The 19,040-nt window shown below is 47.6% G+C and overlaps 1 protein-coding gene across 1 annotated transcript; it reads left to right on the top strand.

The window, feature by feature from the left end:
• Positions 1 to 5,647: 5,647 nt before the first annotated feature.
• Positions 5,648 to 7,816, top strand: LOC144160517 (uncharacterized). Its single transcript, XM_077691784.1, has 2 exons — positions 5,648 to 6,010; positions 7,607 to 7,816. Exons 1-2 carry the CDS (start codon positions 5,648 to 5,650, stop codon positions 7,814 to 7,816), a joined length of 573 nt encoding a protein of 190 aa, XP_077547910.1.
• Positions 7,817 to 19,040: the final 11,224 nt, after the last annotated feature.

Genomic DNA, 19,040 nt, shown 5'->3' with positions numbered 1-19,040 from the left:
TAGTTTGCAGGAGGCGCCTGAGGCATTCTCGGAGAAGCGCGTCGTATGAGCTGTTCGCTTACCTAAATAGTTCTTACAGCGTGGTTGTAGTTCAATTTGCCATACGTCGCGGCTTCTTCCGTTGCTTTCGATCCTACGCAATTTCACGCTAGATTGCAGTCTGACGATATTTTGGTGTTTTTTATTTGACGTTTGCTGGCGGAAAAAAACGCCAGGGGGCCGCGTGGTGTGGATGCGCTTCGCATGGGCTCCTGCGTTTTTCGAGCATTGTCCTGGTTTTTTGCCTGCAGTCAACGAGACAGCGACGTCATCGCAACCGCGAAGTGAAACGGAACCGGTGCACATGGGAGTCTGACTGGTACTTGTACTTCTACACCAGTTCTAGGCCAGCAAGCGGGACGAAGCGATTTAAGCCTGATCAAAAGAACACCCGGCCATCGCTCCTCGGTTGACGTGGTGCGTGGCATTCTCGCGCTCGTGTCGCGTGGCTTGGCGCTTGTCGGTGGCCAGCGTAGAGGGCGATGGCCTCCGAGAGCGACCAGATGAGCGAAGAATGCCCAGAGGACACAAGTGAGGGAGCAGAAGGCGGCGGCGCCCGAAAAAGCTTCGATGAAAACAGCGGCAGGACGTTGTATCAAACCGTGTGGCTGACTGACCTCCACAGAAGAGGCGCTGCTAGGAAGAAGAAGGAAGAAGAAGGCAAGCTTACAGTCATGCACAGTGCAGCAAGAGTTAGAAGGAGCCACTGCCTCAGGCAAGAAAGAAAATCCAGCAACTGGGAGGAAGAAATCTACTGCCAGTAGGTAGCCGCCTTTGCCGGAGATTGACTACAAGGTTGTGTACAGTCCACCGCCCGGACTCCAACTCGCAAAGTGGAAGAACTCGGACGCCGCTATCGCCATGGCGCGGGCGATGAACATGCCATTGAAGGATTTCGTGAATCAGGTCGCCACTCAAGTACAGCGGACACAAAACCTGCTTCTCGGTAGCACGGCACCCGAGGAGCTTGTGGATCGACTGGCCCGCATTGCCCACCTACAGGTAGCATCAAATGAATACAAGTTTGTTCCATACCTCAAGCCTTTACCGAACACGAGCGCGGGAGTGGTGGTTGGGATCACCGACTGGCTGACGAACGATAACATCATGGAGTACATTACCGCACCGCGGCATGAAATAGTATCCGCCATACGGCTAGGGACCTCGTCGGCAGCTTTGCTCCACTTCAAGGGACAGCATGTACCCTTCTACGTTAAGGTATTAGGGGCAATAACCAGATGCCGTCCATACCGCAAGTCAGTTCACTTTTGTAGGGCATGCGGGAACGTTTGTCACCGACAGGACACATGCCCGTTGCCCAAGCCAGAGCTATGCGTTAGATGTGGAAAAGAAACAGCCGAAGCTAATCACGATTGCCACCAATGCAAGCTGTGCAACCAGCCGCATGAAACAGCCAGCAAAGAATGCAAGAGGCGACTACGGCCAGCACCCCCTCCTCTACATGTCAGGCAGGCCAAGCTCCAGAAAGGTGGCATGGCATCCTCGGGGACGGGCTGTGGCTCAGCCCACCCGGAAAGCAGCACAACCTTTGCATTATTTTTGATGGCAATTTGAGATACTCCTCATCTAGATCCAGGTCTAGGTCACGTTCCAAGTCGAGGGCCACAGGAAAATCAAGGTTGAGATCGAGATCAATAACCCGATTTCCTTCAACAGTGTGGAATCAGCACTGTGGAGAACATAACAGAGCAATGTCCTGGAATTACAATTTTCCACCTTTGGTTGCAGCCCCTACTGATAACAATAACGACGGTAAAGGCACCCCAGACAGGGTGGCTCTCTTCGAAGCCTTAAACGCAACGTCGATGAAAACACGCGCATGGTCAAGGAATTGGTCAAACAAATCTCAAGCATGATGCAGGAAATAATGCATATTAGACAACAACAAGCAATACAAGATAAAGGAACCCTTAAAATCAAGCAGGATCGGGCCCAAATTAAACACGGTCATGCCGAATTTCACCAAACTGTGCTAGGACTATTTCAACAGATCCAGGAGCAGATCCAGGACATCCACATGACGCATCAGGAAATTCAAGAAACAAATATGACCATACTGAATCAAATGGAAGACTTCGACAAAAGGGTGACGGTTATAGATGCAAAAGATAAGGCTCGCAAGAAACCAAAGAATTATTCTGGGAGAGAAGCTCGAATGGAGGAAATGCTTGAATATGACGAGTAGCCCCTCAGGTACCACGAAGCCCCCATTTCGAACAGTTTCCAAATTCAAAATTTGGCAATGAAAATGCAGAACCATTAGATGTAAAAAAACAAAACTTGATACAATTCAGCTCAAATGAGAAACCAGATGTCACTGCTCTGCAGGAAACCCAAGCTGAAAACATTAACTTAACGGGCTACGATACGCATATAGCCGAGGGCATGACCTGAACTGCCATCCTTACCCTAAAGCAGTTGGCCACACAGTTGCACCCCATCCAGCACAGGATCGAGCACACCCTCGCGGAGATCATACCCGACAGGAAAACTATGCAGAGCCTGTTCATATTGAACATCTATAGGCCACCCACCGAAAACTTGGGGGACCTCGAAAGATTTTTTGTATGGTCTTGAAATTGACCGCGGGTCACAAGATGGTGGTGGTAGGAGACTTAATTGCACCCCACTTGGCATGGGAGTAAAAAAGGTCATTAAAGAAAGGAGAAAATGTCACCAACGTGGCTCAACAACACCGCCTTACGCTGTGGAATGATCTCCAATACCCCACCCGAATGGGTAACAGTGTGTCGAGAGACACAACCCGTGACCTCACTTTCACGAGCAGCATCACGCATGCTGAATGGCAGAGACTGGTCGAGAATCTCGGTAGTTACCACTACATTGTTCAACTGGAAAGTGACCATCGGCGAACGCCCGCAAAAACGGGAAAGGCAAGAATTACAGACTGGAAAGCCTTCTGAGAAGAAAATGACCAACAATCAATAAACATAGACATGGATCTTCAAGAATAGACCACAGAACTGGTTCAAAAAGCCAACAAATTCACAAAATAGATCCAATTAACAGATCAAAAACCAGAAGTAGACCCTCACCTCTTACATATTTGGGAGGTTCGCAGATGCCTTACACGGAGGTGGGAAAAACAAAAGTGTAACAAGAATCTACAGAAACACATTGCCCTCTTAAAGGAGCCATGAAGAGAAAACAAAAGTTTGTTTTATTCGAAAGATTAGGTGTTTCATAGTACCCCAAGCGCTTTCCCGGAAGCAAATGATGCTTTATTCACTGATAAATAAGGCAATTTAAGCCAAAATTTTAAATCTCCCGCTAAAATTGAACATTCCGTGACGTGTACAATGGCGTCATAGAGCCGGTCCATGAAACAGATACTTAGTATGTCGACTCCATATAGCACCCACACGCGGGAGTCGATCGAGACGGCGGCCATTTTAAAAATACTAGTAAAACCTAGTGCACCCGCAGCCCTAGTCATGGAATCGCCTGATCCGGAGAACAAAACTCTCGCCGAGGAGCTCGGGCTTGCATTTAACAACCTCACACCACAATAACGCTCAATGCTTCTAAGTGCACGAGCGGCAAGAGTTGTGGGATACGCGGTGGACGGGAAAGCGACCATTCCGCGATAGCCACAACAGACGAACGCCCAGCCTTCGGCACCGCTGCCTCGTCAGCCCCGTCGCGACGGACGAATATAGACTGGTACGTATGTGCCGTATTTTGATTACGGTTAATAATAGTTCAATTTCAGTAGCAGTATCACTTATGCCAGTTGGCCGGTGTCGTGTATGGAAAGCCGTTCGCGCGAGCTCTCTGCTTCGACCAGAAAGATACGAGCGTCAATGCGCGGTGTTTACGGCATTTTTTTCCCCAAGGTCAGAGCGATTTGACGAAGTCGGCAACGAGCGCCAGCATGTTCCAGGAGTGAGCTAACGTAAGGGTCCCTGCCGTAACTGAACAAACTGAAGTTTTCAGTGGTTGTAAACTGGAAACGAGCTCGTAACGACAGCAGCAAACCAACACCATTCGAAACTCACGCGACGACTGGCACTATCTCGTCGCTTCTTGCTGTTCCTTACTCCCCTCGTTTCTATTTTTACCTTTGCTGGTTGGCGATATGACGGCCAACCTCCTGTGAAAGGATTACGATACGAAGCAAGGTCGCGGCTGTGCGTGCTGGAACGGTTCGTTGGCCCCGAAGAGCCTCGAACCCGAAAATTCGTCTGCGCGACGGCGAGATGTCGAGCTCGGCCGGCGCGCTAGTTTCGTACGCATTGGCGCACACGCTTGCGAGTTCGTTCGGACCTTCAACCGTTTACTCCACCGTTCTTTGTCATAAAAAGAATGTGCAGTATGTTTCACGGGCATTTAGCTCGCTATGCAAGCTGTAAGCCCTGCCTAACATGCGTTTGCTTTTGCCGGCCTCCGCCAATCGCAGAGCTTAGCCCATGTGACGGCATAGGTTCTGTTGCGGGAAATGAGCTGGTGGGTCGCATGACCATTCCCGTTTTTCCTAATTATGTAGCTTATTTGAGCGAAGTTTGCGTTATAAGTGGTGTCGTTATGGTTCTAACGAGGCAATCTTTCGAATGAACCAAACTTGTGTTTTCTCTTCATGGCTCCTTTAAAGGCCAACTGCACTCAAAATTTTGTCCTCTTGAAAACGCTATTTACGTATAGTCTGCTTAAAAAGAAAGCAACATGCAAAATACAACAGCTGAAATACGCGCATGGACGCCGCAAGCGGCCAGCAAAAATCGACGATTTTGAAACCCAAGCCGAAGAGAGCGTGGCCATTGCAGTGACGTTGCAGTCGTCCAGCGAGCGGCCGGACGGTCACCAGCACGGGACAAAGTATGCGCGCAAGCTCTACGCGCGCACGGGCAGCAGAGCTGAACCGGTTCTCCAGCTTCGTGGCTGGCCAAAGGAAGAAGTCCCCGTCGGTTGGAACGTCACAGGCGCGTCATGGCTGTTTGCGCGATCCGCCGGCAGGTGCACCGTGGTCTGCGGCGGACCTTTTTTAAACGCTTCTGACTGATTAACTAGGCGTTTAACAGAGCTACGACTTGTGTCCCAGTTAATCTGGGGGTACTTACTACGCATTAAAGATAAATTTGGTCGAGGTAAAATTTGAGTGCAGTTGGCCTTTAACAAAGCAAGCAGAAGAGTACGCTAGCCAGCTGGGAAGGCAGAACTGGAACCAGTTATGTGACCGCTTACAGGGGACACTCAGTACCCAAAGAACGTGGAATATCCTGAAGTCACTCATCCCCAACACTGGATCCAAAAACATGACCGGATGACAAATAGAGCGCCTCATCCACAATTTCCCGGGTACTGAAGAGGATATCCCTAGGGCGGCAAAGAAAACTTATTGGTGAGCAAGACCAAATTATACCCCTTACCCACCCTGATTAAGTAGGGGTACCGAACCTCGACATTGACACCCCTTTCACCAGGGCCGAGCTGGATGCCACGCTCGCCAAGCTCACAAGGAACACTGCGCCAGGAGGGGACAAGATTACCAACAGAATACTCCGCAACATCCCTGAAAAAATCAAGCAGGATTTTCTCAACAGAATAAACGAGGTATGAGAGTGGAAGTATGCCGGCGCCGTGGAAGCATGCCAACGTGACCATGATTTCAAAGCCCAACAAGCCTATCGGATTGTCCAACCTCAGGCCGATTTTGTTGACATCGTGCGTAGAAAAACTCATGGAGCTCATGGTTCTGGATCGCCTAACCCTTCACATGGAGCACAACAACAAAATAAGTATTCCAGACTTCATGTACGGTTTCCGGCCATACTTATCGACGCAAGGTATTCTGCTACAGATCAAGGAGGAGGTCATTGACAACCTCAGCACGTCACAAAAAAGCGCCATCCTGGCGCTTGATGGTAAAGGTGCGTTCGATAATGTATCGCACGGGGCCATACTGAAGAACTTACAAGACTCGCAATGTGAGGTGAGGGCCTATAACTACGTTCGGGACTTCGTTTAGTCTCGGACGGCAACAGTTGGCCTTGGAAAGCTTCGGAGTGACAAATTCCAGGTTCCAGCAAAGGGCACCTCACAGGGTTCAGTGATCTCACCGTTACTTTTTAATATCGCGTTGATCAACCTACCCGACACAGCTAAATGCAATCCCTGGTCTTAGGCATGCCATCTACGCTGATGACCTCACGTTCTCTACAACCAGAGCGTCAATGGGAAACCAGCAGGATTCCCTGCACGAAGCCGTAGACCCCACCAAGGCAGACCTCAAGCAGTGTGGACTTTCCGTCGCCTCAGAAAAATCGGAACTTCTGGTACTAAGAAAGAGGACGACAGGCAGACCCCTACCGGAAGCACCAGACCCGGAAGTGAAGCTTCATAGCATCCGTATCCCAAAAGAAGACACACTGGGAGTATTAGACCTCACTCTCCAAAAGGACGGAACAAGAGCGTGACACTCCACAAGATCAAAAGCACCATCACCCAGGTAACCCACCTGGTCAAGAAGGTTGCGAACAAAATCATGGACTAGAGAAAGAAGATACAATTCAATTAATACAAGCATTAAGTATCAGCAGAATTACACAAGGTACCGCATATTTGGGGCTAAAAAACGCCGAAAAAGAAACACTCAACATCCTGATGAGGCAAACGTACAAATTGACACTGGGTATCCCGGTGAAGACTTCAACAGAGAAGCCCCTGCAACTAGGGGTACATAATACGTGGGAGAAACTTGTGGAGGCCCACAGGGTTAGCCAAATTGAATGGCTGAAACTCACAGAAACAGGTCGCGCCACTTTACGCTGTCTCGGCTATGAGGTGAACTTGGATTCCCAAACCCAAAAAAGCCGCATTCCTTTTTGTCTGAGGGCCTACATCACGGTTGCAAATATCCCTCGCAACATGCACCCTCTTTACCAAAAAGGAAGGAGAAATGCCAGGGTAAAGGCACCGAAAAAAGCCTATGGTAAGGAAAGTGGAACGAGGTACATCGACGCCGCAAGATATATATAAGCGCAAACCATGGAGCACACGCGATAACCGTGACCGAGAGCAAAGGAAAGGAACTAAGCTCGACAACTATCCCGACTGAAAACATTGACTGCGCAGAAGAAGAAGCGATTGCTCTCGCTACTACAACGATCACGGAAAGCGAAGCTCGCATGAATATAATCACAGATTCCTAAACAGCCTACATAAATTTTCAGAAAGGTCTCATCTCCACAGTAGCGCTTAATTTACTCCTGAAGCTAAAGGATAAAAAGATGTACGGGACATTTACATCGTGTGGACACCGGGGAACGAGTTTCTAGAGGGTAATATGGAGGCTGATGGAGCTGCCCGAGATCATTCCCACCGGGAGACAACCACTACCCTCGCCCCCATCACAGCTCAAGCCACTCCGCCGCCGATGGTCCCAACTATCCCACGACTCTGCAGAGACATATTGGAACATTACAGATTGAGCAGACAGAAATATCCACCTACTCATCCACAACTCACCAAAGAAGAAGCAACGCAGATAAGAAGACTCCAAAATAACTCTTTTCCGCACGCCCCACAGTTGCAGATGATTCATCCCAGTCTGTACAGTTACGACTGCCAACTCTGCGTCGCCCCCAACACTCTCTACTACATGGTGTGGGAGTGCAAGGGTATGAAAGAACTCCCAGAGGTCCTGGCGCCACCGACGGAGCAATGGGAGGCCCTCCTGTCCAGTGAGGTTCTGGATGACCAGCGCGGCCTGATGATCCGGGCCAGACATGCAGCTTAGTGCCATGGCATCCTGGACTAGGGACGCCACCCACCATGGATGATCAACGCTACTACACTGAAGATTATCCAGCTCTCAATTTTCCTCTTATAGGAATCAATAAACGTTTATTCCTCCTCCTCCTTTGCTGGCCCAACTCAACAAGTTTCAAGTACAGTATATTTTGTGATCACATCGCTGTTTCTCTAAAGGATTTGCTACACGCCCTAATCATTGTCGAGAAAATGCTAACAGATGGCTTGATAACGAAGCTTTAGTTTCAAGGCAGGCAGAAACTCAAACAGCTCATTGTGCTTCTTTATACTGAACAAAACTAGCAAACGCCTTACTCGAGTCTTTCCTTACGTAAGTTAATTAAAAAAATGTTTCTCTTTCCATGACATTTTCCGTAGAAGGGCAGTCATATTTTCATCGCACCTTAATTCACGGGAGATAATTATAACTGGACAAGACAAGTTCAACGAGAATAGTAGCAATTACGACAATGTTATCAGATTCACTCTGGACGGAGGAGCAGCTCGGTAGAGCGCTGTATATCTGATGCCCTGGTTGTATGAAAGACGTCGATCCGATAGAAAGCATTGGTCTTCATGTAGTTTTCCTCAATTGATTGGATGTGGGACTTAACGTGCCGAAGCTGCACCGGGGCCAATTGGCGTGCCTCTACGTGCGCAGAAATCTTGTCGCACGGGCCTTTCCGCTTCTGGTCTTCATCAGAAAAGCAGCCCCACGGCCGGGATCGAACCATCGTTCTTGGGCTCAACAGCACATCTCCTTAGGCACTGCGCAAACTCGGCGGGTCCAGGTTTTGTAAAGTTTACTAAACTTAGGGCAACACAATCATCGTTTATTTTTAAACGAGTATTTATTGTGCATATTTTCTCTGTGAAGAACGACTGTACCATAGGTAGCTCCTCAATCTATCCTAAATACACTAACGAATTTGCAAATAAGGGCATTGCTTTAGCCGAATTCATCTGGCTTCTTTCTGTGGTGTCAGTGGTATCGCAAAAGAGCGGTTTTTATATTGTACTTCATTCTTTACAATTTATTTCTTAACCCTTCCTCAATTTGTTGAAAAATGTGGCATCAAGATGAGATATTTCAGAAGCTGATTCATTGTTTTTTTCTAGGGTTTAACGCACCAACGCAACGCAGGTGATGAGGCTCGCCGTAGTGGAGGGCTCCGGATTAATTTTGACCATTTTGGCTCTTTAACGTGCGCCAAAATCTCGTACACACGGACGTTTTTGCTTTTCTCCTCAATCAGAAAAGTGGCTGCCACGGCAGGGAATCGATCCGGCGTCCTCGTGCTGCACTCCTTAGCCCCTGAGCCACAATGACTGGTAGATATTTCTGAAGCAATTGAAACTTCTGGGTGGTACTTTAGATAACATTTTGCCCTTGCCAAAGTTTCGTTTAGAATTTGAAAGTCACACATTCGTCCTTTGCTTACAGTAGAAATACGAAGTATTATTAGCAGGAAGCAGTCGATCTTAGCATGTGTCTAGGCCGAAAGCGATGTTTTAAAATTGAGTTTATTCTTGCTTTTGACACTTAACTAGGCTCCTCAGGGGAAGACGGTAGAAGGGGTTATCTTTGCTTTATACTTACGAATTGTAAACGAATCTCCGAGAAATAAAAGGTTATCGGCTCAATGTTTTAAATAATGGCTCCTCGACAACAAATGCTTATTAAATAAATCAACAGAATGCCACATACTTACCATTTCCAAAGACTACGAAGGCCGCAAGGGCTTGAAAGAGGTCCAGATGTTTTTTCATTCTCTCGAGCTCCTGCCTTCTGGAAAATGAAATGACGGTTTCAATGTTCCCTTGAGCAGCCAAGAGACTGGTTTTTGTACAGAGAGCTTCTGAAGGGTCACATCTGTATGAAGACGATCAGCAGATGCTCACACAACAATACCACGAAAGGCAAACGAAGACAACATGATGTCAATTCGGCTATTGTCTTGTTCTAGCGTTAGGCGAGCAGTTAACAGACTGGGACAAACTTAGAACGGCTGTTTTGCATCCCTTTTCTTCTGAAGTGTTCTAAGTTCGGTGCACTTTTGTTCTCCTTGCTCCAAGATATGTTCACCTTGAAGGTAGTATTCACAGGCAGCTTTATGACGTCCTAGGCATCTCAACAAGGTAGCAAATATCAAGCTTTACTTGTTTACAGTGAGAAACTTTCTCATGAGTACAGCATAAAACTGAGCCCAATATAAGGGCTAGCTTCCGCCACAGGACTTCCCAATGAAACTGATTTTTTAGAGCAATCTCTTTACGTTTATATTTGACAAGTTTTCTGGCTGCTTGGATATATAGAGTCGTTAAAGAAAACCTAATTAAAACTACATGGTTTCAGTACATTGTTTTGGTGGGCCTGGTAGTTATTTTGGCAAAAGTGGGTTTCACAGTAGTCAATTTCTCTCGGTCCACTCCAGGCGCTAAGATTACTGCCCTGGGGTTTGAAAAAGGTGCTGTTTGAATTCCTAGCTGCAATAACTACCACCTAAGGGGTAGGATAGGTTTACAGTTACATAAATTCCACAGCAAGCGGCGGAGAATACGGCCTCACACGTGGCTGAGTTGGTGACATCGAATGCGCAATCCAGATAGTTGGGTTTGGTCCCAAGACCTGCCGCATTTTCCAAAGGAGCTAGAGCGCGTGGATAAATCGGCGCAGACCGAAAACTTTTCGCACCCAATAGCTAGTGTGTATTGTTTAAGACTTGAAGCGCCCCTGTATGGATGATTTGGGCGGTGTTTTTAATCGTCCGGAGAGAAAAGAACGTCGGTGACTTTCACGTCTAATCACGCGCACATCCCCGGTGGCTGGCTATGCGTGCACGGATGGGAGTGAAGGGGGAGGGCCATGCACGCGCAGCCAGGGTTCATGCGCTCAATGATCAAAGTCCTGTTCTGCTGGTCGGTCATGTAAACGTGGACACGTCATGATCCAGATCGACGGGACTCTCTAGGGACTTGTGTGTTACACAGGCAGTAACATGACAACGAAATGGAAGTGAAACGGTCAGCCCCATGTTTGTTCGCTACAATGAAACTCTGGTCCTTCCACGCTTGATTCCACAATGAGTTGTAGAAAGTGTGCTCAATCACGGATTACAAACAAACCTGTTTTGTTTCGTGCAGTCATAGGTCTGCAAAAAACTTCGCTGGTCATTATTCTTCACAAAGAGGAAGGGAACTGATATTTTTTCAGATACCTTCTTGATAGCAAATAAAGAGAGAACCAAACGACGTAACCATCTTGCAGCCCAAACTTACGAAATTATCAGAATGGTGACGTTTATGGCAAATGGATATAAATATTAACGAAACCGAGCACGTACGTTTTTCATCTGTTGCAGATCCTTGGACCAATGTGTATGTCCATAACAACTTAGTAATTCAAACAATTCTATATCTATAAAATATCTAGGCATTTTATTACACTTTGATCTAACCTGGACTAGCCAGCTAGAACAAATTACCGCCAAATCATTACAGAAACTTGGCCGTCTTGAGCGCCACCTAAAACTTCAGAAAAAAGACAAAATACTTCAAGCATACAACACTCTAATCCGACCAACCCTAGAATATGCTTCCATAGTATGGCACCCTCACAGAGCAATCCTTACTGATATGCTCGAATCTGTTCACTAACAAAGCCGCCCCATTTACTTTGTCATGTTATTCTCGCTATGAAAGTGTATCAGTCATTAAGAAAAGTGTAGACCTGTGGGGACAAGTAGCTTTCTTTTATTTACCATAAATTTGTGCATGGTTGCTGAGCTAAACGCGGAAATAGCAGCTTTTACCTCTTGCTATGCGCAGAAAATGTTTCCGCCTATTTTTCTTCCACAAATTATATCACAGTGATTACCCGTTCCGCCATACAATATTCACCCTGCTTCGTACATTTACACACGTCTCGACCATGATCATAAAATAGAACATATATTTTCTAGCACAAACACAAATACCCACCCGTTGTTTTGTCGATAAACGAGTGGAATGCTCTGCCTGCTAGCATTGTAACGCTTGCACAGCACTCAACTTTCCAGACTGCATTATTTGCATTCCTCGGACGTGATAGACAACCTCAGCCATGGCCATTTTTTCTGCTGTATAACGTGGCGCGCCTTTTTCAGTGTGCTCACTTGTCAAAACCTTGCTCTTTTCTTTCTTGCTCATTTTGGTTGACCGCCTGTGTTTCCTCCACATGTTTTCTTGTCTCCTTGTTTTCTTGTAACAAAATAATTGCTGTTGTCATTATATACAATATGAAACCGCCCTTATGTAATGCCCTCGAGGACCTCAAGGTAAATAAATAAACAAATGAATAAATAATAAAAAAATAAACAAAACGGTAAATAAATAAATAAATATTTATATCAAACCTTCGAACTACTTTTATCATGTTTCTCGTAACATACTGGTTTGTTGTTTTGTGCAATTCGGAAATATTAACTGTGTGTATTGCAACTGCACTGCACGAAAACCATTACTTATAGATAAAATAATTCGAAAAACTTGGAGCCAACATCTTTTAATCCCACATTTCATGGTTGACCGAGGAAGGAGGCCTTTTCTTCGCCTAAACATAGATAATTGATGGCAGCATGTACTTTTTTTTAACTTATCCAACGCGCAGGTAATAGTTCCTTCCTAATAAATTGTTTAACAGCATCGAATACGTAAGCGTGGCGAGGAACAGTACAGAGACGCTTATTCTCAGGATTTTTTTCATTCTCGAGGCATTACGTTTCTTCTTTCAGAAGGCCCTTCATAGCCAGGAGAGTTCCGGACTTGCAGCGAGGATAATTAAAGAAAATGTTTCGACACTCCCAGAGCACAATTTCAATTTTTCCAGCTGGTTCCAGTCTATATTAGTCCCAACAAAAACTTGTGAACTAATATCTGTTTGTTTCTGGGCTACAATTTTTGCCATTGGTAATCTCGCATAGTTAACTATTTCAATTCTCTCATAACTTTTACGAATCCATCGGCCTGAAGCTTTCCCTCTCCGGGAGGTTATACGGCCTCAAGTGAAGCGATCTGTGGGAGCACCCGAGAAGTAGGCGGTAGCGCATGAGCTGCGTAAATAAAGTAACAAGATCGATGCAGAAAATCTGAGAATTGTAAGCCAGCGTGTAGCATTTCTTACGTCACTTCTATGGTTCACTAACCTGTCCTATCCTCAACAGCTTTGAAAGAGCCCGTCAGCCCAGACAAAGCCTTATTCTCTGTTTTTGATTTTTATCTGATCGCGTGAGAGTCCTTGAGCAAAAAAACCTTCTTGAATTGGGGGTTTATTTCAATATTTTATCTTTCTATAATTTGTCATTTCAGCGAATAGCGCATTCCAGCTAGATTAGATGCACTTTGAAGCCTGGTTATTTTTTTTTTGTTTTGCCAATTTTTTGTAGTTTTTTGTTTGCCTTCAGTAATGGTTTGACGTCGGGGTACATAAACCTTCGCGCTTTCAAAACCTAATTCCTGCTTTACTTGTTACTTTATCTACAGCGAGGAGCATTTTGTTTGGTTGTAGTTTCCGTTCTTTTTTATTTATGTATTTCTTCATAGCACGACTCTTATGTTATTACAACTATTACTTGACTTAAACTCGCGATTTCCACATCACTGGGAATATACAATGCCCTCAAAGAAGGCTTACACATTTATACTGTTTACGGGCATTATGGTTTTACCAGGATCTAAAAAACATAAACGCGGGTGTTTCTCCGCAACAATTGAATAAAGGAATTCACGCACGTTCATTGAACAAAACAGAAGGCCTATTGACATGACCCAAGGCCTCGGCAAAGAGTGGCAAATTGGATAGGAATTAAGGAGCCGGCAGAACTCGGGAACAAGTTGAAGAAAGGCAGATACAAGCAGTCCCCAATGTTGGCTTCTCTGATGAAAAAAAATGGTTTCTAAGCCGGCCTGCGAAAGTGGATGTTCAGAAAAGCTGTTATAAAGCAGTGATGGTGATGGAGGATGGTACGAAATCTTTCTCGTCGTCTCGGCGGGCTTATTTTTTGCGCATAGCCAGTGTCACTAGATTTTGCCTAGCCTTCAAAGATAATCTGCAAAGATAATCTTTACCAGAAACACATGGTGGGAGGGTCCCATTATTCACAGGCGCCTTATCATTCGTAACGCGGTTTCGATGCTTGTTTGGCGGTTTCCTTAAAAGAATACTGAGCTCTATGTTATATGCCAGATTACCCTGACGCATGCGCTCGGCGACTGAGACATTGGTGCTTGGCATTTTTTCCGACGAAGAAGAAACGTTTAGGTTTTTTTTATACAGCTTTACGGTAAGAGTCTGGTGTCTTTGAAGCACGAAGCGTTCTAGCGCGAAGCGTTGGATAACGATTCTCCCGTTGTGTTCTTTTAATAGGCGTTTTTGGCAACGAAAACTGTTTTCGTCCATGCAGATGAAACAGTTCGGGGGTAGACGTATAGAGCTTTGCAGTAAACGGAGCAGACAGTCCAGTAGGGGCCTTTTTTAGAATGCAGCGCCAAGTGAATTGACTCAGAGGTCGTAGCCACCAGCCGCAGCAGGCCAAGTGTCCTCTGGTAGCGTTTTCTGTGCACACCGAGCGCCGAACATTCCAGTTGGTGTCGCGCACTGCAGAACACCTCGCTGCCACATTTCTCGCACTTAGGAGGGCTATACGGGATCCCCCACCTGAAAACAAATATTGAGCTGTACTAGGCATAACAGCCTCGCCTGTTCTGATGTCCTTAGCCGTACGGTTGCGAAATGGTGGAATCCGGCGGGAAACGGGTTGGGAGTATTTGTAACTTAGTTTTGAAGAATTGCCTTCTTCGTGAATTCGTGAATCTTTTTTAAACCTTGGTATTTGTGCAATGCAGTTTTAAACGTGCCTTTGACCTTGCACGCGAACGCTTCCAGCTTCATGCTGGGAGTTTATTACTAACAGTTTTACGTACTCCATACGTATACCTGGGGCCGTTCTCACTTCTACTGCGTTCGTGGCGCCACACTACAGTTGCGACTGGGTAGCAAAAAGCACTACAACCATGCCCGCACTCATCATAATACAAACAGCGCTCAACCGACAAAACGGGGAAACGAAGCGGGCGCACAAACCTCACACACACGCCGCGAGAATCAAAAATGAATTCATATTGAGGGTAGAAGAATAGCCAATAGGAAGACAACGATTCTAACAAGCAAAAGTTTTAACAATTGAAATTATAAATAAAACGTGAATCACAACACTATGCTTACACACCTGAAAAAATCTAATGTGCCCCTGAAGCTGCCTTATCGAGCTCCATAACTCGATAAGAAGAATAAACGAAGAAACACAGGCTTTTCAAGTCGAAAACCTTATTGAAGAGGCGCGATATCAACATAAAACACAGAGTAGTATATTCGCTACGATACCTGGCCACTACTGGATACGGGCGTCTGGACCACATTTTTACAGCTGATCGCTGACTTTGCGTGCACCAGTGCACGCCAAATCAGTTGGGTCCTAGGAAACTGGGTCTCAGCCAGGTTAAGTAGGTTGCACGTTACATACATTTTGCGTTGATGATCATTCCTGATGCGCAATAAAATCATTTTCCTGTTCAGCGCTAGGATGTGGTTAATATAACAGTCGCACACATCAAGATATGCAATTCAAGCACATACTGTTTGTTACTGGCGTTTAAAGATTTTTTCCTCTTGTCTACTTTTTTTTTGTTTTTATAGAGGAATCTGAAGACATTTTTATGTCGCAGCAGTAATGTTAAAACAGCGCGTCAGTGGCGTGATTACGGCTAACCATGCGTATGCTCTGGCACATGGCCCCGCTGGATTTTAGTGGCCATGCATCCAAACACGCGTTATGGATTGGCTGCTACCATCGGTATGAGCGGTGGTGATGTCCCATAATGTCTGGTGGGATCGCGCCACTTTCGCATTAATTTACGCTTTCACGTGTTACGCAGCCCACCCGCAACCGCAGTTTGCTGTACAAGACGTTCCACTTGACTTGACACATCGGTAGGGTACGATTATGTTCGAGGCAAATTCTGTCTTCTAGGAGCTAATACGTCGGTTTAACATTTCTATTGATGGCATTGAGAAACTCGATTCTCAGTGAAGTCGTGATTATTTCAAATTGTTCCGATGAGTCACACACACACACACGCACACACAAACGCACACACACACGCACGCGCACATGCGCATGCCGGTCGTAGCATCGATGACCACCGCCGTGAACGCTCCGCGTTCTCGATAGTCCGCAGCATCGACGTACCTGGTCTCCGGCAGCTCCGCGTGCAGTTGCACCATTGCCTTGACACTCGCCATTCTTCGTTCCCGGTTGTCTTCTGGGCTCATGTTCTTAGGAATCCGATAGATTCTCATACTCCTTCCTACGTAGTTCGGGATATCTCCTGCGCGGCCGTAGCCGTTTTTGCTAGAATCGGTGTCTACGCCCAGTCTCTTCAAGATGGCTCTTCCGGTCTTAGTTTTCGCGAGCCGTTCGAGCTGGGCGGCTCTGTGTGCCTCTCTGATCTCTTCGAGAGTGCTGTGCACGCCGAGGTCTAGCAGCTTGTCGGTGCTCGTGCAGTCAAGTCCAAGTGCCGTCGGGTAGGCCTTGCGGATCATCGCATTGATCTTATTGCGTTCGTCTAGCCGCAAGTTGTAAAAGGCGGCGACTATTGCCACGTTGCTCATGGCGAACGAGTGAACGAGCCACAACAGGCTGTCCTCCGCATGCCGGCCTGTCTTTTGGCCACTTTCGTTGCGAGCAGCGTGGCAGCAGACACCTTGGTAGTGAGGCGATTGATCGTTTCGCCGTTGGTTCGGTGTTTCTCGATTAAATAGGACCAGCACCCAGATCTTCTCGGCATCGGGAATCACCTGTATGGTACTGGTTCTGATCTTGATCTTCTCGTGCTCCGTTAGATCGGTGTTCTTTCTTGCGCCCTTCGGTGGTAGCACCAGGATTTCCGACTTGGTTGGGGAGCAGATCAGGCCCGACCCGTCAAGTTGCTCGTCGATAGCATCCACCGCTGTCTGTAGCGATGTGTGCCAACAGGGGCCCACAACGTTATGTCATCGGCTTATATCGTGTGACGCCCGCCCGCCAGCGTTTCTAGGCACCGGCCAACGCTGATCATCACGATGTTGAAGAGTAGTGGCGATATCACCTAGCCCTGTGGGATCCAGGGGCTGCCCGGCTGCTTCTCCTCTAGCTTCAGGTCACCGACTTGGATTTCCTCAGTTCAGTCCGACAGAAACCCTGGTATGTAGTTGTAGGACCTCTCGCCGATGTTCAGTTTGTCGGCCTGGGCCAGACTTGCAGAGGGCTTGACCTTGTCAAACGCGGTCTGCATGTCTAGCCCCAGCACCACCTTGTTGTCCTGCGTCTTCGTCCTGTCGTCACTGATTTACGCCTTCAGCTGGATCACCGCGTCTTGGTTGCAGAGCTTGCCCTAAATCCGAGCATTGACTCCGGGAACAGGTCCTCTTTCTCGATGTAACGCTTCCAGCGGTTTATCAGAACGTGTTCCAGTGCCTTCCCGACGCACGAAGTCTGGGAGACGGGTTGGAGGTTCTCGATGCTGGGTGGCTTTCCGAGTTTCGGTATAAGGATCGCCTTCGCGGTCCTCCATTTCTTGGGTATATTGCCCGACTACCAGCACTGGTTGAACAGCGCCGTCAGTCTCTCTATTCCCTTCTCGCTGAGATTCTTCCGGGATTTGTTGGTAATCCTGTCCGGGCCGGCGGCTGAGCCACATTTGACTTCATGCCCTGCCGCTCTGTACTCTCAGACCTCTATGTCCCTGTCGAGGTTCTTGTTTGTCTCACCCCGGTAGTCTGGGTGCCACTCCGCCGGGCTCGTTGGGAGGTACTTGTGGTTGATTTGTCTTCGTACCTCGTCTTCTCCTATCTCGCCGATCACTTCGATGAGGATCGTGGTCAGGTCCAAAGAAAACCCGCAGCCGCGGGTTTTCTTTGCGGAGTGCGTCATTCGCCTCGCGAAGCGCCTTGATGACCTCGCTCTCCGCGGAGCTTGCAATGCTTCCTTCGCTCGTCGAGCTGGACACGTACGATTGCGGGGTGACCTTTCCTTTCCCGACTCCGCTGCTGCCGTTCACCTGTGCCCATTTCAGTATTTCTCCCGATTTCGAGCGACCTTTGTTCGCTCCGCGGTTGACGTTATTGTCACCGCCAGCGATAACCTTTCTGGATCGCCTCTTCGAGCGTGACGCACGCCCCTGGCTGTTTGCCCTGTCGTCACCTCCTGGCGTCAGGGCCGGAACGTTACTCGGTGCAAGCTTCTCCCGTTGTTGCATCAGCTCCTCTTGTTCAGCCATCCTTCTTTTCCAGCGCCTTTTCGTAACGATGTACGGAATCTTGAATTAGTTATTGCAGCCCTTATCTGCTGTCGAGTGCTTTCCATCGCGGAGCTTGCACTTCGGCTTGCCTAACTCCGCGTGGCCCTCACCGGGTATGTTGTCCCCGCAATCTAAGCACACCCGTGGGGTAGTCGCATGGCGCACGTCCTTCCTATGTTCGATCTTGCCGCATCTCTTACACACATCAAAGTGTTTGCGGTATGTGCTACATCGGATTACTGCCGGCCCGTAAAAACACGTATTCGTGTACCTTTTAAACCTCAAATGCCACGATCACCATGGTAGAGGTTCTGATACTTTTCCCACCCACTGCTGTCAGGCTCCTGTTAGTAACCATGCTCTTGTCCATCTCCGCTGGCGTGTACTCTACCGGAACTCCGCGAATAACGCCTTTCACCACGCTGTCCCGCACCGTCATGTTAGCCCCCTCCTCGAGCACTTGCTCCCCGATCTTGATCTCTTGAATTCTGGCGTATTTCCGTGCAGTGATAAGTCAGAGGTACATACGATCATGATGTTCTGTCCGTTGTTCCGCAGGAAGGTGTCTCCCGACGCTTCGTCTCCCGATATTTTAGCCGCCGTGATGACGGCCGCCGCCATGACTGCGATCGGAGTCTTCACGATGTTTAGGCCACCCCAAGGGCGCACGACAATCTTGTTGCGTTCTTTCGGCAACACGTCGGGCATCCTTGCGCCATTGTTGCCGAAGCTGCTGTCTTCCTAGCGCACTCCTTCGCTTATGAGCGGGGAAGGTGTGAAGGGACCGGCGCGCCGACCTCCTTGGGTCTTTTAAAGCGGCGAACGACTTCCCTCCA

Source organism: Haemaphysalis longicornis, unplaced genomic scaffold (assembly GCF_048455015.1).
Source record: "Haemaphysalis longicornis isolate Haplotype H1 unplaced genomic scaffold, Haemaphysalis longicornis Haplotype H1 scaffold_101, whole genome shotgun sequence".
Taxonomy (NCBI): Eukaryota; Metazoa; Arthropoda; class Arachnida; order Ixodida; family Ixodidae; genus Haemaphysalis; species Haemaphysalis longicornis.
Note: the sequence above shows the minus strand (reverse complement) of the source record. Positions and strands in the feature narration are given on the sequence as shown.

Bases quoted from the DNA above. Each gene is read 5' to 3' on its own strand.
- LOC144160517 (XM_077691784.1), top strand. From the start codon at position 5,648: ATGCCGGCGCCGTGGAAGCATGCCAACGTGACCATGATTTCAAAGCCC. The intron at 6,011-7,606 runs GTGAGGGCCTAT...CACGCCCCACAG, and splicing joins TACAAGACTCGCAATGTGAG to TTGCAGATGATTCATCCCAG.